Raw genomic sequence first — 18,958 nt, 5'->3', positions numbered from 1 at the left:
CTATACATGTTCTTTCCAATTCACAGAAATATATTTTTTTTATACATCATTATCGTGGTGTTCGATCAATGTAAGACGGTGCATGATCCATTCTTACGGTCGCAAGAGAGCTTCCTGGAAAGCAACAAACCATGTTTTTTAAGCACATGATAAAGTTGGCAAGATAGAATTTATAAGAAATAACCACAACATGTGTACTTGGCTGAAGTAACTGAACACAGGCAATACATTTAGGGAATGTGCTGAGTTGTATAACATCTAGATATCTTGGTGTATCTACTCTCATGTTAAAATTTCATGTACCAAGCACTCGGATGGAATTGGTAAACTCGGCCCGAGTCTCTAGGTACCCATTTGTACTGCCAATGGATCTTGGTGCCAGACAAAGCAAAAGCCATTACTGCATTGTAGTCTGTCATTTTTGTAGGTAGAAAAAATGAGAAAAATTTACGATGAAATTTGTAAATTGTTTCAACTTTTGATATCCAACTAAAATATCAGGTGTTTCCATTAACAGAGCAGTAATCTAGTGATGGGATACTGAGGGTTTGTCGAAAGATGGTTTTGTTTTACTTCATGACTTTTTTCAAGGTTAAAAGATTCAAGGTTTGATAATGATGAGATACATAGATAGGACGGTGTGCATTTCCTTGTCTCTGTCCTATCTCTGTGATGGGTCGGAGACCTTCACACGACTTGTCGTAACATGTGGATGGTACTAGGTGAATGGTTTAACTGTCATTTTTACGACAAAGAGAAGCATAGTTAAAGGTATTGATTGGTGATGGGATGATAAGGACCGGTGTCCGCGACAAACACGTGTGGCTGATACATGGCCATTCTATTAGATACTTACTACAACAGGAATTATTCTACAGGAACACACCAAAATTTGATAGAACGTTATTACATGGAGAGTGACTAGCAGTGGAACTTAGCCCCTCCCCCTCTAATACCAGCAAACACACCAACACGAGAGACCCTCCTATATTGACAGTGCCAATCTGCACTACACCATATTTGTCTCCCTGTATCCTACATTTCCACATGCAGTCTTTGTGGTTTTCATTGGACCAATCGGTGAAGTTGTTAGACTGTAAATTTGATGGGATTGTGTAACCACTAATTGTGTTGTACTGTGCTGGCTGGGACGTTGCTATGCACAGTCATCTCTAAGAGTCGGTGGTAAGCAGGTCGACACTCACGGTGCCCGGTACCGACATATACACTGGTACACAAGTGTGCACAGTCTGATCCTGAGTTCAAAAGAAATGCAATTTTTATATGACAATGTTTCAAACAGAAATCAACCATTAAGTTGGTGTGTATGACAAGCGAAAAGTTATTTGGCATGTGTGACAATTGTAAGCACACAAATCAAGAGGATGTATTGGGTTGTTACGACGGATGACACCCTGGCTGTAACTAACATAGCGACTCGTTTGCTACTTGGCTGAACCTGTGTTTAGTTGTCTCTGTGAGGTACTTCATTTTGTTGGTTTGTCACTTCTGGCACTTCTCAGAACATTGTCCTCCTGGGAGACTGAACAATTCGGAAACTGCTAAAGTATACCCTCAAGTTTGTCAAATCGGTGTTACCAGTAAACTCTTACGTACAAACAGTCGCTAGGCAATACCACCATCACCACTGATGCTCTGGAACAGCAGCCAAAAACACCATATTTTACAATCTGTTTGATATTTTTGTAGATATTTTAACTCTGTTTAATTTGGCATTACTCAAGAGGTTTTGGGCAAAATAAAAATAAAAAGACCTAAAGATAATTATCCAAAACACTTGAGATTAACAAATTTTGAGAAATGTGAGGCATAATTATTCGAAAGGAAATTTCTGTTGAGAAATCAATTTCAATCTAATAGTACCAGAAATTTGGAAACATCTCATTTAAACTATTCTTTAATCTGAGCATAAAAAAAAAATTCTGATAGGAAATTAGATCATTTAGACCTTGGAACGATTCGTAAGATAAATGACAGATTTGTTTTAAGCAAGTATCTAAGGATAACCATTGCTGTTCACGATCCAAAATTACCGGTAACAAATGGAGTTAACTAGGAAAGTGTTTGATTTGAATATAATGATTTGAGGAGCTTGCTTTACTCAAAACAACTCGTAATTAACCGCAGGTTCAGAAATTCATTAGAAGTAGGAGTATCGAAGCGAGAGCTAGTCTTATTGAACAATTCTTATGACAATACGTACCATGAGGGACAAGGTCTATTTCTGTAATCAGACATTATTATAAGCCTCCAGAGACAAATAAGGTAGGAGATATCAATCCATATATTTGGTGTAGCAGTGTCGACCCAGAGCGTAAATATATGGTTAATTAATGATGAGGGATGGAAATGACGTGCTGTACTCCTCCACTGCCAGGCTACGTCTTTGTTCAATTGTCAATTTATTTCACCACTAAGCGTGTTACATAATGGCCAGCTGATGTACTGGTCTATCCCATCAATACCATTCACACCTGGGGCCCCAGGTGTCAGTACGGAGGAAGAACAGGCACAGTACCGGAATTCAGTTTGATTCTCCACTGTGTGGCTGGTATTAGTGACAGCTTGAGGGTTTGTACAGTGTGGTGTGCCGCTGGTGTCAGTCAAGTAGAGGCTGGAGTCGCTCGTAGGTCAGGTATTACCAAAACTATAGAACCACAGCCTTATCATAGACACCTCATAAAATAGGTAAGGATACGGAGAATGGGGACCAGACAACTGGTAAGTGTGGATCGGTGACCAATCAGTGAGTTAGGGACTAGTATTGAGACGTGCTGTCGGTGAGTTAGAAGCTAGTGTGTTATGGTAAGTAGTACAGCTACCAATACTCCCAACATGGAGAACCGGGGTTCTGTAAGCACTCTCAGTACTCGAGTCTACCAGTACTCCTCACAGCAGAGTAGCGCCTGTATAGCTCTCTGTCCACACCAAGAACGCCGTAAAGTACTCATTCTGGAGAAAAACTCCTCCTGGAACAACCATGGGTGTCATACAGACAATTTCTCAAATGTGAAAGAATTTTACAGTGGGGCTCGGTGTCATAGTAAACACAGGAGTATATTTGACGAATTCTGGGAACAAATACATGGTGTTCTTCCGAGGTGTCCGGCAAACACATTGGTGTCATCACCCCAACGTCGTGGTGCCCCCAAGGAGTGTCGCTGTGGAATGGGACCTCAAGCTGCGGTCATCCCACTCGGATCTTTTGATGTGTATGTGTACGTATTATTTTCTCCTTTCTGTCAGCTGCTTTTGGTTACTCTCATTTCCCATGAAACCATACCTTAACTCCCATCTTCTGTATCAGACTCATCCAGATCTGCCTCTTCACCAGTTGTTATGATTTCAGCTGTCATATTCTGTTTTCTTCCTGATTTCACTTCAACTTACTTTAATATTGTTATATCTGAAGCTCTATTCGAGTACCGGAAACTCTTGTGTGCGGTATACTCGGATTTCGCCAATACCGAGAACAATATTCAATGTAAACTATTTAAGCACTCTTTACCGTATTTGATATTAAAGACACACATATCTAAAAATTATCATTTTAAATCTGCTTTAAATTACTACTTGACATGTGGTAGCTATGCCACACTTTTAACTAGTGGGTAACAACATTTCTGTTGGATAGAATAGGGCTATTGACAACTAATGCTAGTATGCTTTTTATTTTATTTTCCCTCTCAAATATACCTAAGCAAAGAAGCAAACAGAAAGGCTGTTCCATACTATACTAAATTGATACTAAAGCAACTTAACTGTTGGTGAAATCGGAATGAAATGAACTGCTATACTCTTTATGTTAAAACACAGCATTAAGTTAAAGATATTATTATTGAAACTATTATTAAATAATTTAATTTTGCCTATCTCCCCCATAATATTGTTTTTGGTATATATCGTATATACCTAAATATAAAAAACAACTGATGACGGAACTACTTTTAACACTTCAGAATGCAAAATTACAACGCAGCTTTTTTTTAGCGCAATTGTTTAGTTTACGTAAAAATTAAATAAACCTTTAACTGTGCAGTTACAACATGTTTGTCTACTTTTTTGAAATTAAATTATAAAGATACGGTTTATACCGAAAAAAATCAAAAAAAAATCTGGTATATACCCTATATACCAAAACAAAGTCTTGGTCATTCCTTAAATATTTGTTGAATTCATTTTCTGCAATTGTTAAAATATGTATACCAGTATAGTAATACTATATTAAAGAAACACTTAAATAAATTCCATGGGTCAGAATCTTGACTTAACCACAGCCAATAAAATGCCTTAAAGTCAACAGTGGATCCTTTGCTAATTAGGGAAGTAACTTGAAGCTGTAAAACACCTTGGACCTGTGTCATCTTCTGTCATACAAGGGAGAATATCCTAGAAATAAACAGCTTTACAGTGGAATTTTGTTTTGTGATTATGGCTTGTAAGGATTACACTTAATAAACCTAAATTCTAATTTTAACAATTACATCAATTTGTTCCCCTTGAGGTAATTACATCCTTCAATATGTTGTTTCTGTTACACAAAGAATTATTCTTCGAGTTAGTACAGGAGACATAGGTTATCAAAGTGTTATGTGTGAAACAAATTTTAATAACAATATTTCTAATGTTGACAGTTATGCCTATTCATTCCACTTTTGACAGTTTTAACAATTAGTTCTACTATTTACAGTTATTCCCATTGATTTAGATTTTGAAAAGTATTTCCGTGAATTCTTAACTTTTGATATCGAGAAACATTCATTCAGATTGATAAAGATGAGATATTTTAAGTCTTTTGTGTTCTATGAATATAATGCAGCTACATTATCTTGACCTTAGAAAAATGACATTTATGTTATAAAAGTATAGAGAGACATGAAAACTCATCAGATACAAAAAGTGTGGGTTAGCAATATCAAACAGTTATAGAAATCACTGTGTTCTCTTTTTTATGTTTGGCCAATCAAAATACTTATTTCAAAATCATGTAGAAGCATTTGACAAGTTGACAAGATAGAGAAATGTATAAAAGGTCTTCAGAAATAAGGGCCCTTTGATAACCAAAGTGTCCATAAGTCCGTCCGTCCATCCGTCCGTCCGTCCATCCACACTTTCGTTTTCAGAATATTATTTCCAAATCAAACAGACTTATCTTTTCAAAATGTTACGTGGTGATACTGTGATACTGTGATATATGTAGATGTGCAATTAGGGCCTCCAAATCTTATTAAGGTCAACGTCACTGTTAGAACCTACTGGGTAAACATCAACACTCTAGTTGTACATGACGAGAGCCTTGATGACCTGTCTGGGTTCTTGTTTGATATTTATATTTTTACTTCTATTGAATTGTAAATTAATACAGTAGAAAAATATGAGATCATTCTCTCTAACCAAATCTTTCTCACAGACATAACACTCCCTGCTTTAAATACTTCAGCAAGATCCGACAGACGAATCATACACCCGCTCACGGTGTTCCTGTTGACTGATGTCTTGGTGATTGTCTTCCCTATAATTTCCCAACACCTTACATTACTCTCAGGAAGATTTATGTCATCTTGACTGTTATTTCAATTCCTCAATTATTGTAATGACATATTTTTGTCCAAAATTCAATAATTTTCCTTGTGAAGAGTTAAATTCTGCCTCTCTACAATGCTTGCAATGATGAAATCTTGAGGGGGAAATGTGAGATAAAGTTACGTTAGACCGATAATTGATAGTGAGATCATGCAGGGTTTATATTTCTGTAGGGTTTACTCTATGCAGTGAGGTCACAGGGAGGAAGATCTGTCTGAACTAAAAACGTTATTTTAAATTTCATAAAATTTGAATGCCTGTGAAAACTTACCAATACAAACCTTGGTGTGGGAGGAAATATCAAAAAGCTGAACAGTGTACCTACAACAAGTAAAGATTATTTTGTTTTGGTGAACTGGCTGTTATGCCATCCATTTTAAATGTGACTCTGCTCCAGTTACAGTGAGAAATAGTCAAACTACAGCAAACAAAGCTGTGTTTGTAAGAATTGCTTTTAACAGACACAAACCTATGTATGGACAAAAACCTATGCATGGCAAATGTTCAATTAAGGGACACAAACCTGTGTATGGACAAAAACCTGTGTATGGGACATGTTCATTTAAGGGACTCAAACCTGTGTATGCAAGAATTGCTTTTAAGGGACACAAACCATAAGTAAACATTTAAGACACACATGCATTGGAAGACCATATAAGACTAAAAGTCACCTATGAATAATGACTGGGCAAAAGTATATAGACCTGTGTGTAATTAAAGACCAATAAGGCAGTCTGACAAACCTTTGTTGAGGAAACTAGGTAATTTTGATAAAAAAAAAATCCAAGCCAGATCCTCCTACGATATTTGGTGTAATGTGACACCAGTATTGGATTTACAGCTCATCTCATCATAAGGCAGATATATAACTACACGGAAGTGTCACAACATCCCTTCAGCAGTTTATGGCAAAATTTCCTCCAATCAAACAATAAATAAAACGGTGCAATAAGGGCATCTAGTACAGTCAATATAGAATGTGATTACATAAAACATGATTTATAGTTCATAACATATCAAGTGTTTGTCGTTGGTATTGTTTGGTGCTTGTGTTCTGAAATGTTTTAAGTACATGTCGGCAAGCTTTCACCCTACCAGGCATAAAGTGCCTGTGAGTTAAAGCAATGGTGCAGCATCGCCTCTTCTGGCCGCCATCAACAATTTCCTTAAACACTTTCGTCTTAAAATCCATACAACATTGTACATGATCTATATAACAGCATGTCTGATTGGATTATATAGATCACATGACAAGAAAATAGAATATTCTCTTCATGAATGAGCATGAGTTTCCTTACCTCTCCAGAAGAATGAGTAGAGGCAGCACACTAGAGTTCCAGGTGACTGCAGTAGAAGATATTGATGGCGTGAAAGTCTGATCATTTTCACTGTTGTGTTGTTGTATTTCAGTGTTTTAAAATATATTACCCTTGCGATATGGAAACATGATTCTTTGTTTTCCCTTGATCATATTTTAGAGTAGTAAAATGTGTCCTGTAGCTCATTGGATAACAGGTCACCTTTAAACTTTTCAGCAAAAAGCTATACGTAAAAGGAAGGGTAATAACATAGTTAGCCTGTACTGTTAGCTTGCTTATGCTATCAAGTTTGTTTTAATAGATTTGACCTTGGCCCACTTTGAAGGTCATAGTTGTGAGATGTGTTTGCCAACAGTGTTGATTAACCTGTGAGTGATACAGGCCAATAAGATCTCTTGTGTTGACTAGATGTAGCTTCAAGGCACGCTGCTGAATTTCAAATCAAAGAAATAACCTATAAATATTGTTCATTCTATTGACACCTCGAGCATACCGAATATTAATCGAAAAAATAAAAAAGAGAGTTGATGATTGTAATAAGATCTCTGAGAATATTATATTAATTTGATGAAGACTTGCGGTGGTATCTTACGTCATGTTCATTGGATCGTAGGACTGCCCTAGTTGTGTAACGCTATACTTACCAAACACGCACGCGGCTGTCTAATAGCCTTATTTGGTTTGAGGGGTTTCTATCTTCTGATTGAGTTAAAGATAAGGATTGCCTTACATCTCCTTTAACAGCCTGAACCTGTCAGCCTATCGCAGAATGATTACTCGTCATCAGGTCATCCTTTCTGAATTAAGTATGACTTGAATAAAATGTAACACATTCTTTATTTTAGCCCAGGGTTTTAGCTTACCTCTACCCCACGACTAATTACAAAACATTATCTGAATATTATCTCTCATGGTCCTGAACATGTGCTATTATTTTGGGGGTTGTATGATTCTATATCTGAAATGGATGTATCCTTTTATCATTTGATGCTGGTTTTGTATGAGACTTTTTAGTTGTTCATCATAGTTGGCATTTAGGTCAAGAAAAGTAAATATATGAATCTTTCTGACTAGCACTGTGAGACTCTGAAGGAATTTGAAAAAAATATACTTGAGATTGAAGAGACAAAATTACTGGTACATGTCCTGTCCATTAGCATACCTAATGAATGACCTGTTACATGTAGGTCAAGTCTCCCTTGTGAAGCTTTTAACGTCACCTAATTACCCAACTTGTATGACACTGGACTGGGGGCATCCTCTTCCTCTACACTGTTACCTCTGTATTGATGTACCGATGAGGGTTCAGTCAACACTCCAGTTGGCCACCATGACAACCCCACCAATTACATATCACAGTATTTTCAAGAAAACTGCATATGATCATCAATGTTCCTGCTAAATGAGGAAGTTCAAGGTTTGTAAAATATTTGGAGTGAATAAGTAGGTACAGTTGCTGCTTGTATTTTGAGAGAAGGTCTAGAAATATAGTCAGGTGTTTTAGTGGATAGCGCACTTGCCTTTCACCAAGGCAACCGGGGTTCACTTCCCCAGTCGGATGAAAAGGTATGAGTTCACCTGCCTGACCATTTGGGATTTCTCCTGGTAGTCAGGTTTCCTCCTATATTAAGACCCCCATGCTAACATCCAGGCCAACAGGAGTGATTAATATAAGTTGAAATAACCTGTTTCATAATTGTTGTGAAATGAATAAAGTCTATATAGGATTTATAAGTATTTGGGTTCAAAAGCTTTTGAAAGACCTCAATTAGTATCAGCAAGGACGGGATTCTATCATTGTCAACATTTGAATTGTGCAGATGTTGTGTTTCCTAAGATGTGTATGGGTTTCTTGTGTATTTATGTGAAGCCTATCTAAGTTCTGGTGCTGTACAGAAGGTGACAAACCTTAACTGGTATAAAGACAGATTTCTTAGTAATTATTCCATAGTGAAATGCCTGTTGTAATTTGTTTAATGAAAACTTGCATTTTTAGCTTCCACAGTAATGATTTCTAGGTTGAAATCCTTCACCTCTGTTCTTGATGTATTTTTTAAAGCTCCATGCCAATACCTTTGGAATTTTTCTTTGCATTTATTTTGAATATTCCCAGAGGAATAGTTTAATTCTTACTCCTCGAGAGAACACATTTAACCTGACAATTTTTTCTTAGTTTTCTTCTAGTAAATGATTCAGGAATAATCAATGTGGTATTTCCCCTGGTAACAAAATGCCAAGTGTAAAGGTCATTAGGTACATCTAAAGTACAGAAAGGCGACATCAAACTTCCCCGCAAAATAAATTCCGGAGTTTAGAAAAAAACAACTCAGAGGTAATGTACTGCTTAAGGTGCAATGATATAAAGTTCAAGTGAGAATAAAGTCAAAAAATATTAGCGGTCTTCTAAAATGACTTTGTGGAACCTTTGTAGGAAAGAATTCTGGGGTTAAGGTACAAACCTTATATAAGGTACATATATCAAAACGTGGTTGAATCACTGGTGTTTGTGGAGGGGCTAGTAATTGCCTTAGTTACAAACTGTGTTTCAACACCTGCTTTTGCAAAATATATATATAACCTTTATGTTGCTTTTGGTATTTTAAAACTTACGTATCATGAAATAATATTATTTCAGAAAAACTGATATGGTAGAAATGTTGATGATGAAAGAGAAAGTAGTCCTACTGCAGGCAGAGAATATCGTTGTTTCTGTACGACCTACAGATGCTCTGATGTCTAGTTGGAGTCAGTGCTTTTGGACTTTATTAGATCATTTTCACAGTTTCATTAAATAAGGGCAACTTACATTGTGTGATGTCAAGATGGACAATTTAGCTAACCATATTACGAAATTTTTGTGGTAAATATTATTAGATCTCTAGAAATATTTCTCAATAAATGATGTGCACAAAAGTGCTGTTTCAGGAATGTGGTCGTTAAGGGGTTGGTGAGATTAGATCTCACTCTACGCCAATATGAGTACATAGCAGGTAGCAATAGCAGCAATATTGAATAATGAAATCAGGAAATTGTTCCTTAATACATTTCATCTGTATACTTTTCAGAATGACATTCACCTTGCTTAATCACAAATAAATTATACACCTGTAACTTCAGGAAAATATTGTGCAACAGTGAGTGATGTTCGGTTAACATTGAGATAAATATATTGTTTACGTTCCATTTTTATTGGGGATAGCAGGAAAGCATTACAAAGCATTACATGATGCTGGAAGTATTTCATTTCCTGGTCAATAAACCTGTCTCTGCCCATCGTTTGTAAGAAATATAAACTATGCATGATAAGGGTATTGTCTGATCAGGAGGATTTGGCACATGGTATAGCAGGTATTGGCTGATGTGAGCTGCCATCTTGTAATGTTGTATGTGGTAAGGTATCTCCAATCCTCAAGTGTGTGTATAAAATCTCTGGTATCGCGTGTGTCAGACTGCTCCATCAGGTCTCACAGCCGTACATCTTTGTTCCATGACGGGAAACATCAAGAAGTAATCATTTAAAAACCAATATGCCACAAATTCAGTAGGTTTTCATCTAAAAATCTGTGTTCATGTTTTCATTTACGACAAAGCGGAACTTTTTGTTATGGTATGTAGGAAAAAATATATTTTTGTACCGCTACTTACTATTAATAGCAATTTTTTTTGTATTATGATTTGATATAAAAATGGAACGGATATCAAGAGATAATGTTGAGTTATATGACGTTTGTAGATTGTAACAGGAACAACGGACATTGAATTTTCATTAATGCCAACCCCTGGTAAAATCAGGTGCTTTCCTACATTAGCTTTTCACCTTGTAATGTGTGGGTGTAGATTTGCTTTATGTTGTGTCAAGTTGTAATTGAAAAACAAAAACGTAATTGTAGCTACTACATTTTTGTATGACTTGAAAATGATAAAAACTGATGGCAGTTAAAAAAAACAGGTTTAAGAGCATTGGGCATAAGTGAGATGGAGATTTATATTTTGCAGTATGAGAGCTTGTGATTGGGCGACTGGTTGGATGTCGCTAGGATTTATATATAAACATCTACGACATATTTGTACATATCAGGTTCTTTCTGTGTCTTTAGCTGATCAAATCATTACAATGTCCATGGACCATGGATAAATCCTCAGAACCTGGAGATAACCTTCCTGTTTACTATTAGTCTCAGGGAAACAAAATTGGCTTTTGTAGTTTGTGTTAGGCTTTGTTTTCCACCAAAGTGTAAGCTTACAATAGTTCCAGTGCATGTCATTGTGACAATGTGATGACAGTTTAATCAGATTACCTGTTTAAAATCTGTTATTATTATTTATTGCATCACATACAAAAATATAATATATAATGTATAATGGTATATAAAACAACAAAAACATAATGTAATTTTTTTTTTATCAAGTTTAATAATAGAAAAATATGATTGGTTTATTGTTTTACAGTTTTCTCAGGGAATTACTTTGATATTAAAAAAAAGGGAGATGGAAAATAATTGATTGGTGTGTGTGTTTTTAGGTACAATTTATTGTTGTAATGATGTTGATAATCTGTTTTAAAATATTTACCACTCTTTGGCATTGCAGCTATATCATCTTTCCAAACTCAGATAGAATTCTTAGCAACAGATCTCAGTGTTCTATTTATAAAGCAATCATGCATGATGCACACACTTATTTGAACAAAATGCTGATAGAATTTTAATAAATCAGTTTCATTTTCTATGATAGTGAAATATTTTTAAAAAGGTAAAAATATCTATTGAATTGCATTCAGTTGGCATTCCTAATACAAAAGGCAGCAGTTCAGTCTTAGATCATCATTATTAGTAGTCATTAGAAATGAAACCAAATTCAAAAATTGCAGATTACATGGGAATAAATCAAAATGTTTCTATAATAGAGCACAGGATTATTATATTGGCCTGTTCAGATATACATTAACACCAAGATCTACTTGGCTTATTGAGTAACACGGCACATATAAATGTAGTGAGAAGTGTACCCACCACCAGACTCCCATCAACTCTCCCTGGACAGTGCATGACAAGGGCAATATAACATACATCATTATGGAGTGAAGATATGTCACTTGGTTGTATCAGACGGACAGAAATATTTATGCCCGGGTATGTCTAAGCTGTATAGAAGTATTCCCGTGGGTGATGTAAGTGATACCCCTCTGTATCATGTATAAGGGCACTAAGTTCACTAACATCAAACTCTGACAATACATCTAACACTGACCTGCAGCCATCACGCTGCTGACAGTATACATCTAACACTGCAGACCTGCAGCCATCACACTGCTGACAGTACATCTAACACTGCAGACCTGCAGCCATCGCACTGCTGGCAATACATCTAACACTGCAGACCTGCAGCCATCACGCTGCTGGCAATACATCTAACACTGCAGACCTGCAGCCATCACACTGCTGACAATACATCTAACACTGCAGACCTGCAGCCATCACACTGCTGACAATACATCTAACACTGCAGACCTGCAGCCATCACACTGCTGACAATACATCTAACACTGCAGACCTGCAGCCATCACACTGCTGACAATACATCTAACACTGCAGACCTGCAGCCATCACACTGCTGACAATACATCTAACACTGCAGACCTGCAGCCATCACACTGCTGACAATACATCTAACACTGCAGACCTGCAGCCATCACACTGCTGACAATACATCTAACACTGCAGACCTGCAGCCATCACACTGCTGACAATACATCTAACACTGCAGACCTGCAGCCATCACACTGCTGACAATACATCTAACACTGCAGACCTGCAGCCATCACACTGCTGACAATACATCTAACACTGCAGACCTGCAGCCATCACACTGCTGACAATACATCTAACACTGCAGACCTGCAGCCATCACACTGCTGACAATACATCTAACACTGCAGACCTGCAGCCATCACACTGCTGACAATACATCTAACACTGCAGACCTGCAGCCATCACACTGCTGACAATACATCTAACACTGCAGACCTGCAGCCATCACACTGCTGACAATACATCTAACACTGCAGACCTGCAGCCATCACACTGCTGACAATACATCTAACACTGCAGACCTGCAGCCATCACACTGCTGACAATACATCTAACACTGCAGACCTGCAGCCATCACACTGCTGACAATACATCTAACACTGCAGACCTGCAGCCATCACACTGCTGACAATACATCTAACACTGCAGACCTGCAGCCATCACACTGCTGACAATACATCTAACACTGCAGACCTGCAGCCATCACACTGCTGACAATACATCTAACACTGCAGACCTGCAGCCATCACACTGCTGACAATACATCTAACACTGCAGACCTGCAGCCATCACACTGCTGACAATACATCTAACACTGCAGACCTGCAGCCATCACACTGCTGACAATACATCTAACACTGCAGACCTGCAGCCATCACACTGCTGACAATACATCTAACACTGCAGACCTGCAGCCATCACACTGCTGACAATACATCTAACACTGCAGACCTGCAGCCATCACACTGCTGACAATACATCTAACACTGCAGACCTGCAGCCATCACACTGCTGACAATACATCTAACACTGCAGACCTGCAGCCATCACACTGCTGACAATACATCTAACACTGCAGACCTGCAGCCATCACACTGCTGACAATACATCTAACACTGCAGACCTGCAGCCATCACACTGCTGACAATACATCTAACACTGCAGACCTGCAGCCATCACACTGCTGACAATACATCTAACACTGCAGACCTGCAGCCATCACACTGCTGACAATACATCTAACACTGCAGACCTGCAGCCATCACACTGCTGACAATACATCTAACACTGCAGACCTGCAGCCATCACACTGCTGACAATACATCTAACACTGCAGACCTGCAGCCATCACACTGCTGACAATACATCTAACACTGCAGACCTGCAGCCATCACGCTGCTGACAATACATCTAACACTGCAGACCTGCAGCCATCACGCTGCTGACAATACATCTAACACTGCAGACCTGCAGCCATCACACTGCTGGCAATAGAACATACAACTCTTTTATCACTAAAATCATCAAAATTCGGCTCATTGAATTTTGACCAACAAGTTGGCATTTTGGCTCTTAGTGACTTCATTGTCAGGATGCTCACTAAATTTCTGGCTCTAGTTGGCATTTTGTTTATGAGTGACTTTTCTATTGCAAATACTCATTGAATTCCGGCTCTAGTTGGCATTTTGGTTCTTAGTGACTTTACTGTCTGTTTACTCCTCAAAATTCGGCTCTTGTTGTTTTAGTTCTGAGTGATTTTATTATAACTATACTCATAGAATTTTGGACCCACACTTCCTGCATAGGGTTTTCTTGGTTTGGACCCACGCATGCTGCCTTGTAACACACTCATTGAAACAGAAAAACACTGACATTCTGTTTGGACCCACGCATGCTTCCTTGTAACACACTCATTGAAACAGAAAAACACTGACATTATGTTTGGACCCACGCATGCTGCCTTGTAACACACTCATTGAAACAGAAAAACACTGACATTCTGTTGGGACCCACGCATACTGCCTACACATACTCTGTGATATAGTTCTATCCTGACAAAGGCTATCAGTGTTAAACAATAATACAATTAGCCATATCTCCTAAAGAAATTCAAATGCCAAGCGATATTGTGATTATTGTCATGAATTATCCATTGGGGTAGGATAAGGTTTTTGTTGATGTTTTATGAGATTTATTGGGATTAGACAAATCAATTTGTGTGATGAACTTGTGGACTGGTCAGAAAGATTGATATGCAGTTGATCATTGGTTCATGCATTAGTAATTATACAGACAGTTCACGGTGTGTCCAAGTACGCTTACTGATGCTCGGCTGTATACACATCAGATCACGTACCAGTGTTTTGTACTAATATGTTTATACTAGTACTGTACCTCCACCAGGGCCGAGTTGTTCAAAAGGTGGTTAGCTTAATCCCAGTTATGAAACTTTGTAACAAACTCAATGGTTGTGTCTTAAAGATACACAAAAATTAAGATTTGCCCTAATCACTGATTAAACTAATCACCTTTTGAACAACTGGGCCCAGAGGTTAGAAGTTTTACAAACTTCCTTGGCTTCTTCTGTAAATTCTAACCATGAAGTTTTAAAGCAATGACATTTAACCCTTTTACCCCTATATAACTTCAGTAAACTCTACCATGCATTGATCTGGATGAGTTCATTATGGTTCGCAGTGTTGAAAGGGTTAACATGAACCTTGCTGGAATGAAGGACTTTCCGTAAGATTTGAAAAAAAGTACCTTGACTGACTCTTACAGCAATGAAAATTGGTTAAAAACTTAAACCAACTTCTGTGAAACTTAATGATACATGGAGTCGTGGCAATTAACTGTTACTTTAGGGTTGAAGGGTCAAATATATTGATTGACTTTGAAGGTAACAGTCGTCAAATGAGTTCAAAAAAAAATCAAATCACTTCTTCAATAGAATGCATTGCAACATGCATCAAGTGATTGTATTTGTCCAGTAGTTGCTGGGATTTTGACTATGTTCCTGAAATTAGTCCATGTTCCTATAATCAAGGCATGTCATTTAAAATTAGATGCTATTTTGCTAATTTAGGTAATGTAACCATAATTAAGGCTATCAATTCATAATTTAGACTTTGTTCTGTAGAATTTTGTACAAGAGGCGGTAAAATTAGGTTGTTCCCAAAATTTAAATACAAAGGTCAATTGCTTAGGTTGTCTGTGCCTCCAAATGATTGGTCAAATGGGTGACAAATTCCTCCAGTAGTACAACATGAGGGGACTAGAGGTTTGCACTCCTGTCTATCAGTCTGTTTGTACATCACTATGTCCAGAGCATATATCTCATGATCATAAACTCTTTCACTTGCCATTGCCTGGGAAATTATCTTTTACACTAGTTCACCTACAATTGCCTAATTTCATATTGGCTTTGATGGTGGAAGTTGCCTAGAAAACAACTTCCAAAAACTGTAAGAGTCTGAAGTGAAAAAAATCTGGATTTTTTACAATAAGCATTTGAGTAATATTTCAAAATTCCTGGGGGCACCCTTAAAATTAGAACAGGTGCCCTTTTACATCAAATACGGTTATTGCTACTGTGTATATTAAATCAAATACAAGCTGACTGTTTTCTGTTGCTGTTCTTGTGTCATTAAGAGCTGGCCATAAACACAGATTCCAGCTTCTTTCCAGGTTATGTCTTTCTGGTTTACATATTACAGGTGATAGAGCCTTGTGATGTTTTTGTTTGGTTTTACAAGGCCTTGATCTGGTCTACTTCATCATTCATCTGTACAGCTTGTTACATCAGTAATGGCGGACTTATCGTCAGAAGTCACTCTTTGTGATGCAGGCGTGAATCTTTTGACAAACTTATAGGAGATTCAGTTTGAAATTGGATGTACATTGGGTAATTAAACATGGAGTAAAAAGTAATAAATTTGTCATTTCTTCCAATCCTGTTATAATAATTTGCATTCTTGACACTGTTTTATAATACAATTGTGTGACTTTGCCCCATTGACCTGTTACCTAGTTAGGGAGCAGATTTAATGCTATCTACGACAATCTGTCTTAAATCTTCTCAATTACAGAGAAAGATTATATATATTTGAACTACTGCAGTAAGAGTTAAACCTCATTACTGACACAAAATCAGTAAAACACGCCTACCCAGCACATTATCTTTAATATAAGAAGGTTTCTGGGACAACAATAGGTTGACATACACTTTTAATTGTAGATGACACAGTTATAGGTTTAAATTTAGGGTTACCTGATTATTTCGTCTGTGATCAAGAATATTGAAGTTCTCCAATTCCTGTATAAAATAGGAATTTCTACACGTCACAGCTTAATACCGTTGTAAGTAGAGTAGCAAAAAGGAAAAAATATACATTTCTTTATGAAGGGAAAGACAACTTACACATAGTTTTGTTCTGAAAATATCACTTCATGATAGATAGTTCGTCAAATATCATAGCTTTATACAGCATGACCATATAACAACAGGGTGTGATCGTCAAACATTGTCACTTGATGCAGCTGGTGGAACTGTGTCACGTTAGGATCACATCATCAAATGTAGCGGCACTATATAGCAGCTTTCTTGAGCAGATAAATTGTCAGTAAAATTTAAGTACACTTGTATAAGAGAAAAAAATGCTTAATAAAAGATATAATGCTGACAGGAAAATGTCAACACAAAGTAAAACGCATATAGGAAAATGTCAACACGTAGGATGGGAGTTTATCTGTCTAGCAGAGGCTTGGTTAACAGATTGAAAATATTGCCCTTGGGTTTAGACTTTTTAACCTACATCAAAGGAGACTCATAGATTTAGTTGATCTTATGTCTAACAATAACCACACGATGGTGGAAGAAATCCCTATACCTTACATAGGCAGTCATGTGTTTACACAGAAAAAAATAACTGAGTGACGTTAGATACTATAACATGACTTCCTGCTTCAGAATGTTAGTCAGTTTGAAGAGCAACTCGGTATATTCAGAAGAATGGTGTAGGAGAAAAAGACAATGTGAGAAAAGAGTAATGTGCACTAGGATACGGAAATCTGCCCTACAGGGTTTCTGATCAGGGGTAAACCTCCTAGCCGAGTTTTACCATACTGAAGAAAACCCTCTGGTGGTATGTCCCGACCTTACCCATGTACAAAAAATTAAATGTAACTTGTTTTATGTAACAAACATGGAACAGAGTTGAAATTGTGTCTGCTTGCAAGAACACATGAACAGCGAACACAGAAACTGTTTCTCATTTGTTTCCTTTCAAAGAATGACAATCTGAATAAAATTCAGAAGTCAGATTGTTGTATTTGTCCTTGATATTGAGTTTAATTTGTTGTATTTACCTTATTTTATTTGTTACAGAGCGAAGGAGAGTCACCAGTTAGCAGAGGCCACACTTCAGAAGAATGCTCGTCTCAAAGAGGCGTTCGGCATCAGTGACCAGTACGTTGATGGGTCCTCGTTTGATCCTGATCGCAAAACCAAGGAAGAAGCAGCTAAAGCTCTGGCCATGGCCCAAAAAAAGTACAGGTAGGAAAACTTCTCTTCGTATCCATGGTTATAGCCTTATAAGGTGAAACATTGGGGATTTATTGTTGATTTTGTTCTGAGTTATATTCCGTTTCTGATTTTCTTGCATACATTTTGTACTGTTTCCTAATTTGTTGACCTTGTATTGATGAAACTCGGGCATATAATCTATACCTTAGGTAGTTGGGTGTTTGCATTATATTTTTATATCAGCTATATTTATAAAGGTTTTGCCCCTTTGAGATATTGTCCTGTGTTGGATTGGGTAGGTATTATTAAACCTTGAAGTCCCAGTTCTAGTTTCTATGTCCCTCCTGTCCTCTTGTGTCCGGATTCATTATCATGACCCTACCATCTTCGTTTCTTAACAGATTTTCATCAAAGTATATAGAAAGGCAGGGTTGCCAGCCTCTTAGGAGTTCAGTGTGGGAAATCTCCCTCCACTGGGTTTAACAATGTGTGAGACTATTGACGGCGCCGCGGCGTAACGTCGTTTTGGGTGTTAACATAACATTTACAAATGTATCAAACAAATCCTGCCTTTCTCTGACTACTATAACATCTGCATTGTTGATATTTTCACTTCAAGATCTTTGTAGGAATATAAAACTAAACATTTTTTTGCAGATATATAAAAGATTTTTATTTATCACACAAAAAAAAACTGACATCAGAAATGCAACACATTATATAATCAAAGGCCTTTCTTGTAACGATTCCACCCTTGGCTAGAACAGGTACCAGTCTTTTTTTCTGTATTTCCATGACCTGTTAAAAAAATAACAGTTCATATCAAAAGTAAGAACTTTACCATAGTAACATGAAAAAGTTCATAACATGAAAGTTAAAAAAAAATATTATAATTTGACAGTGGAAAAATATTTTACAAT

The 18,958-nt window shown here is 37.2% G+C and overlaps 1 protein-coding gene across 6 annotated transcripts in view; it reads left to right on the top strand.

The window, feature by feature from the left end:
• LOC110445852 (serine/arginine repetitive matrix protein 2-like) overlaps positions 1–18,958 on the top strand; it is a 213,613-nt gene that overhangs the window by 91,238 nt on the left and 103,417 nt on the right. For 2 of the 6 annotated variants that reach the window (XM_021490675.1, XM_021490677.1), the window contains exon 4: positions 17,901–18,068. In XM_021490675.1, the coding sequence (XP_021346350.1) occupies positions 17,901–18,068 (168 nt within the window). Of the gene's footprint in view, positions 1–2,040; positions 3,240–17,900; positions 18,069–18,958 lie in introns of those variants that run through there. The other 4 variants (XM_021490672.1, XM_021490673.1, XM_021490674.1 and 1 more) reach the window with 4 other exon arrangements.

This window comes from Mizuhopecten yessoensis, unplaced genomic scaffold (assembly GCF_002113885.1).
Source record: "Mizuhopecten yessoensis strain PY_sf001 unplaced genomic scaffold, ASM211388v2 scaffold2383, whole genome shotgun sequence".
Classification (NCBI taxonomy): Eukaryota; Metazoa; Mollusca; class Bivalvia; order Pectinida; family Pectinidae; genus Mizuhopecten; species Mizuhopecten yessoensis.
The sequence above is the reverse complement of the archived record's forward strand: the minus strand, read 5'-3'. Positions and strand labels throughout refer to the sequence as shown.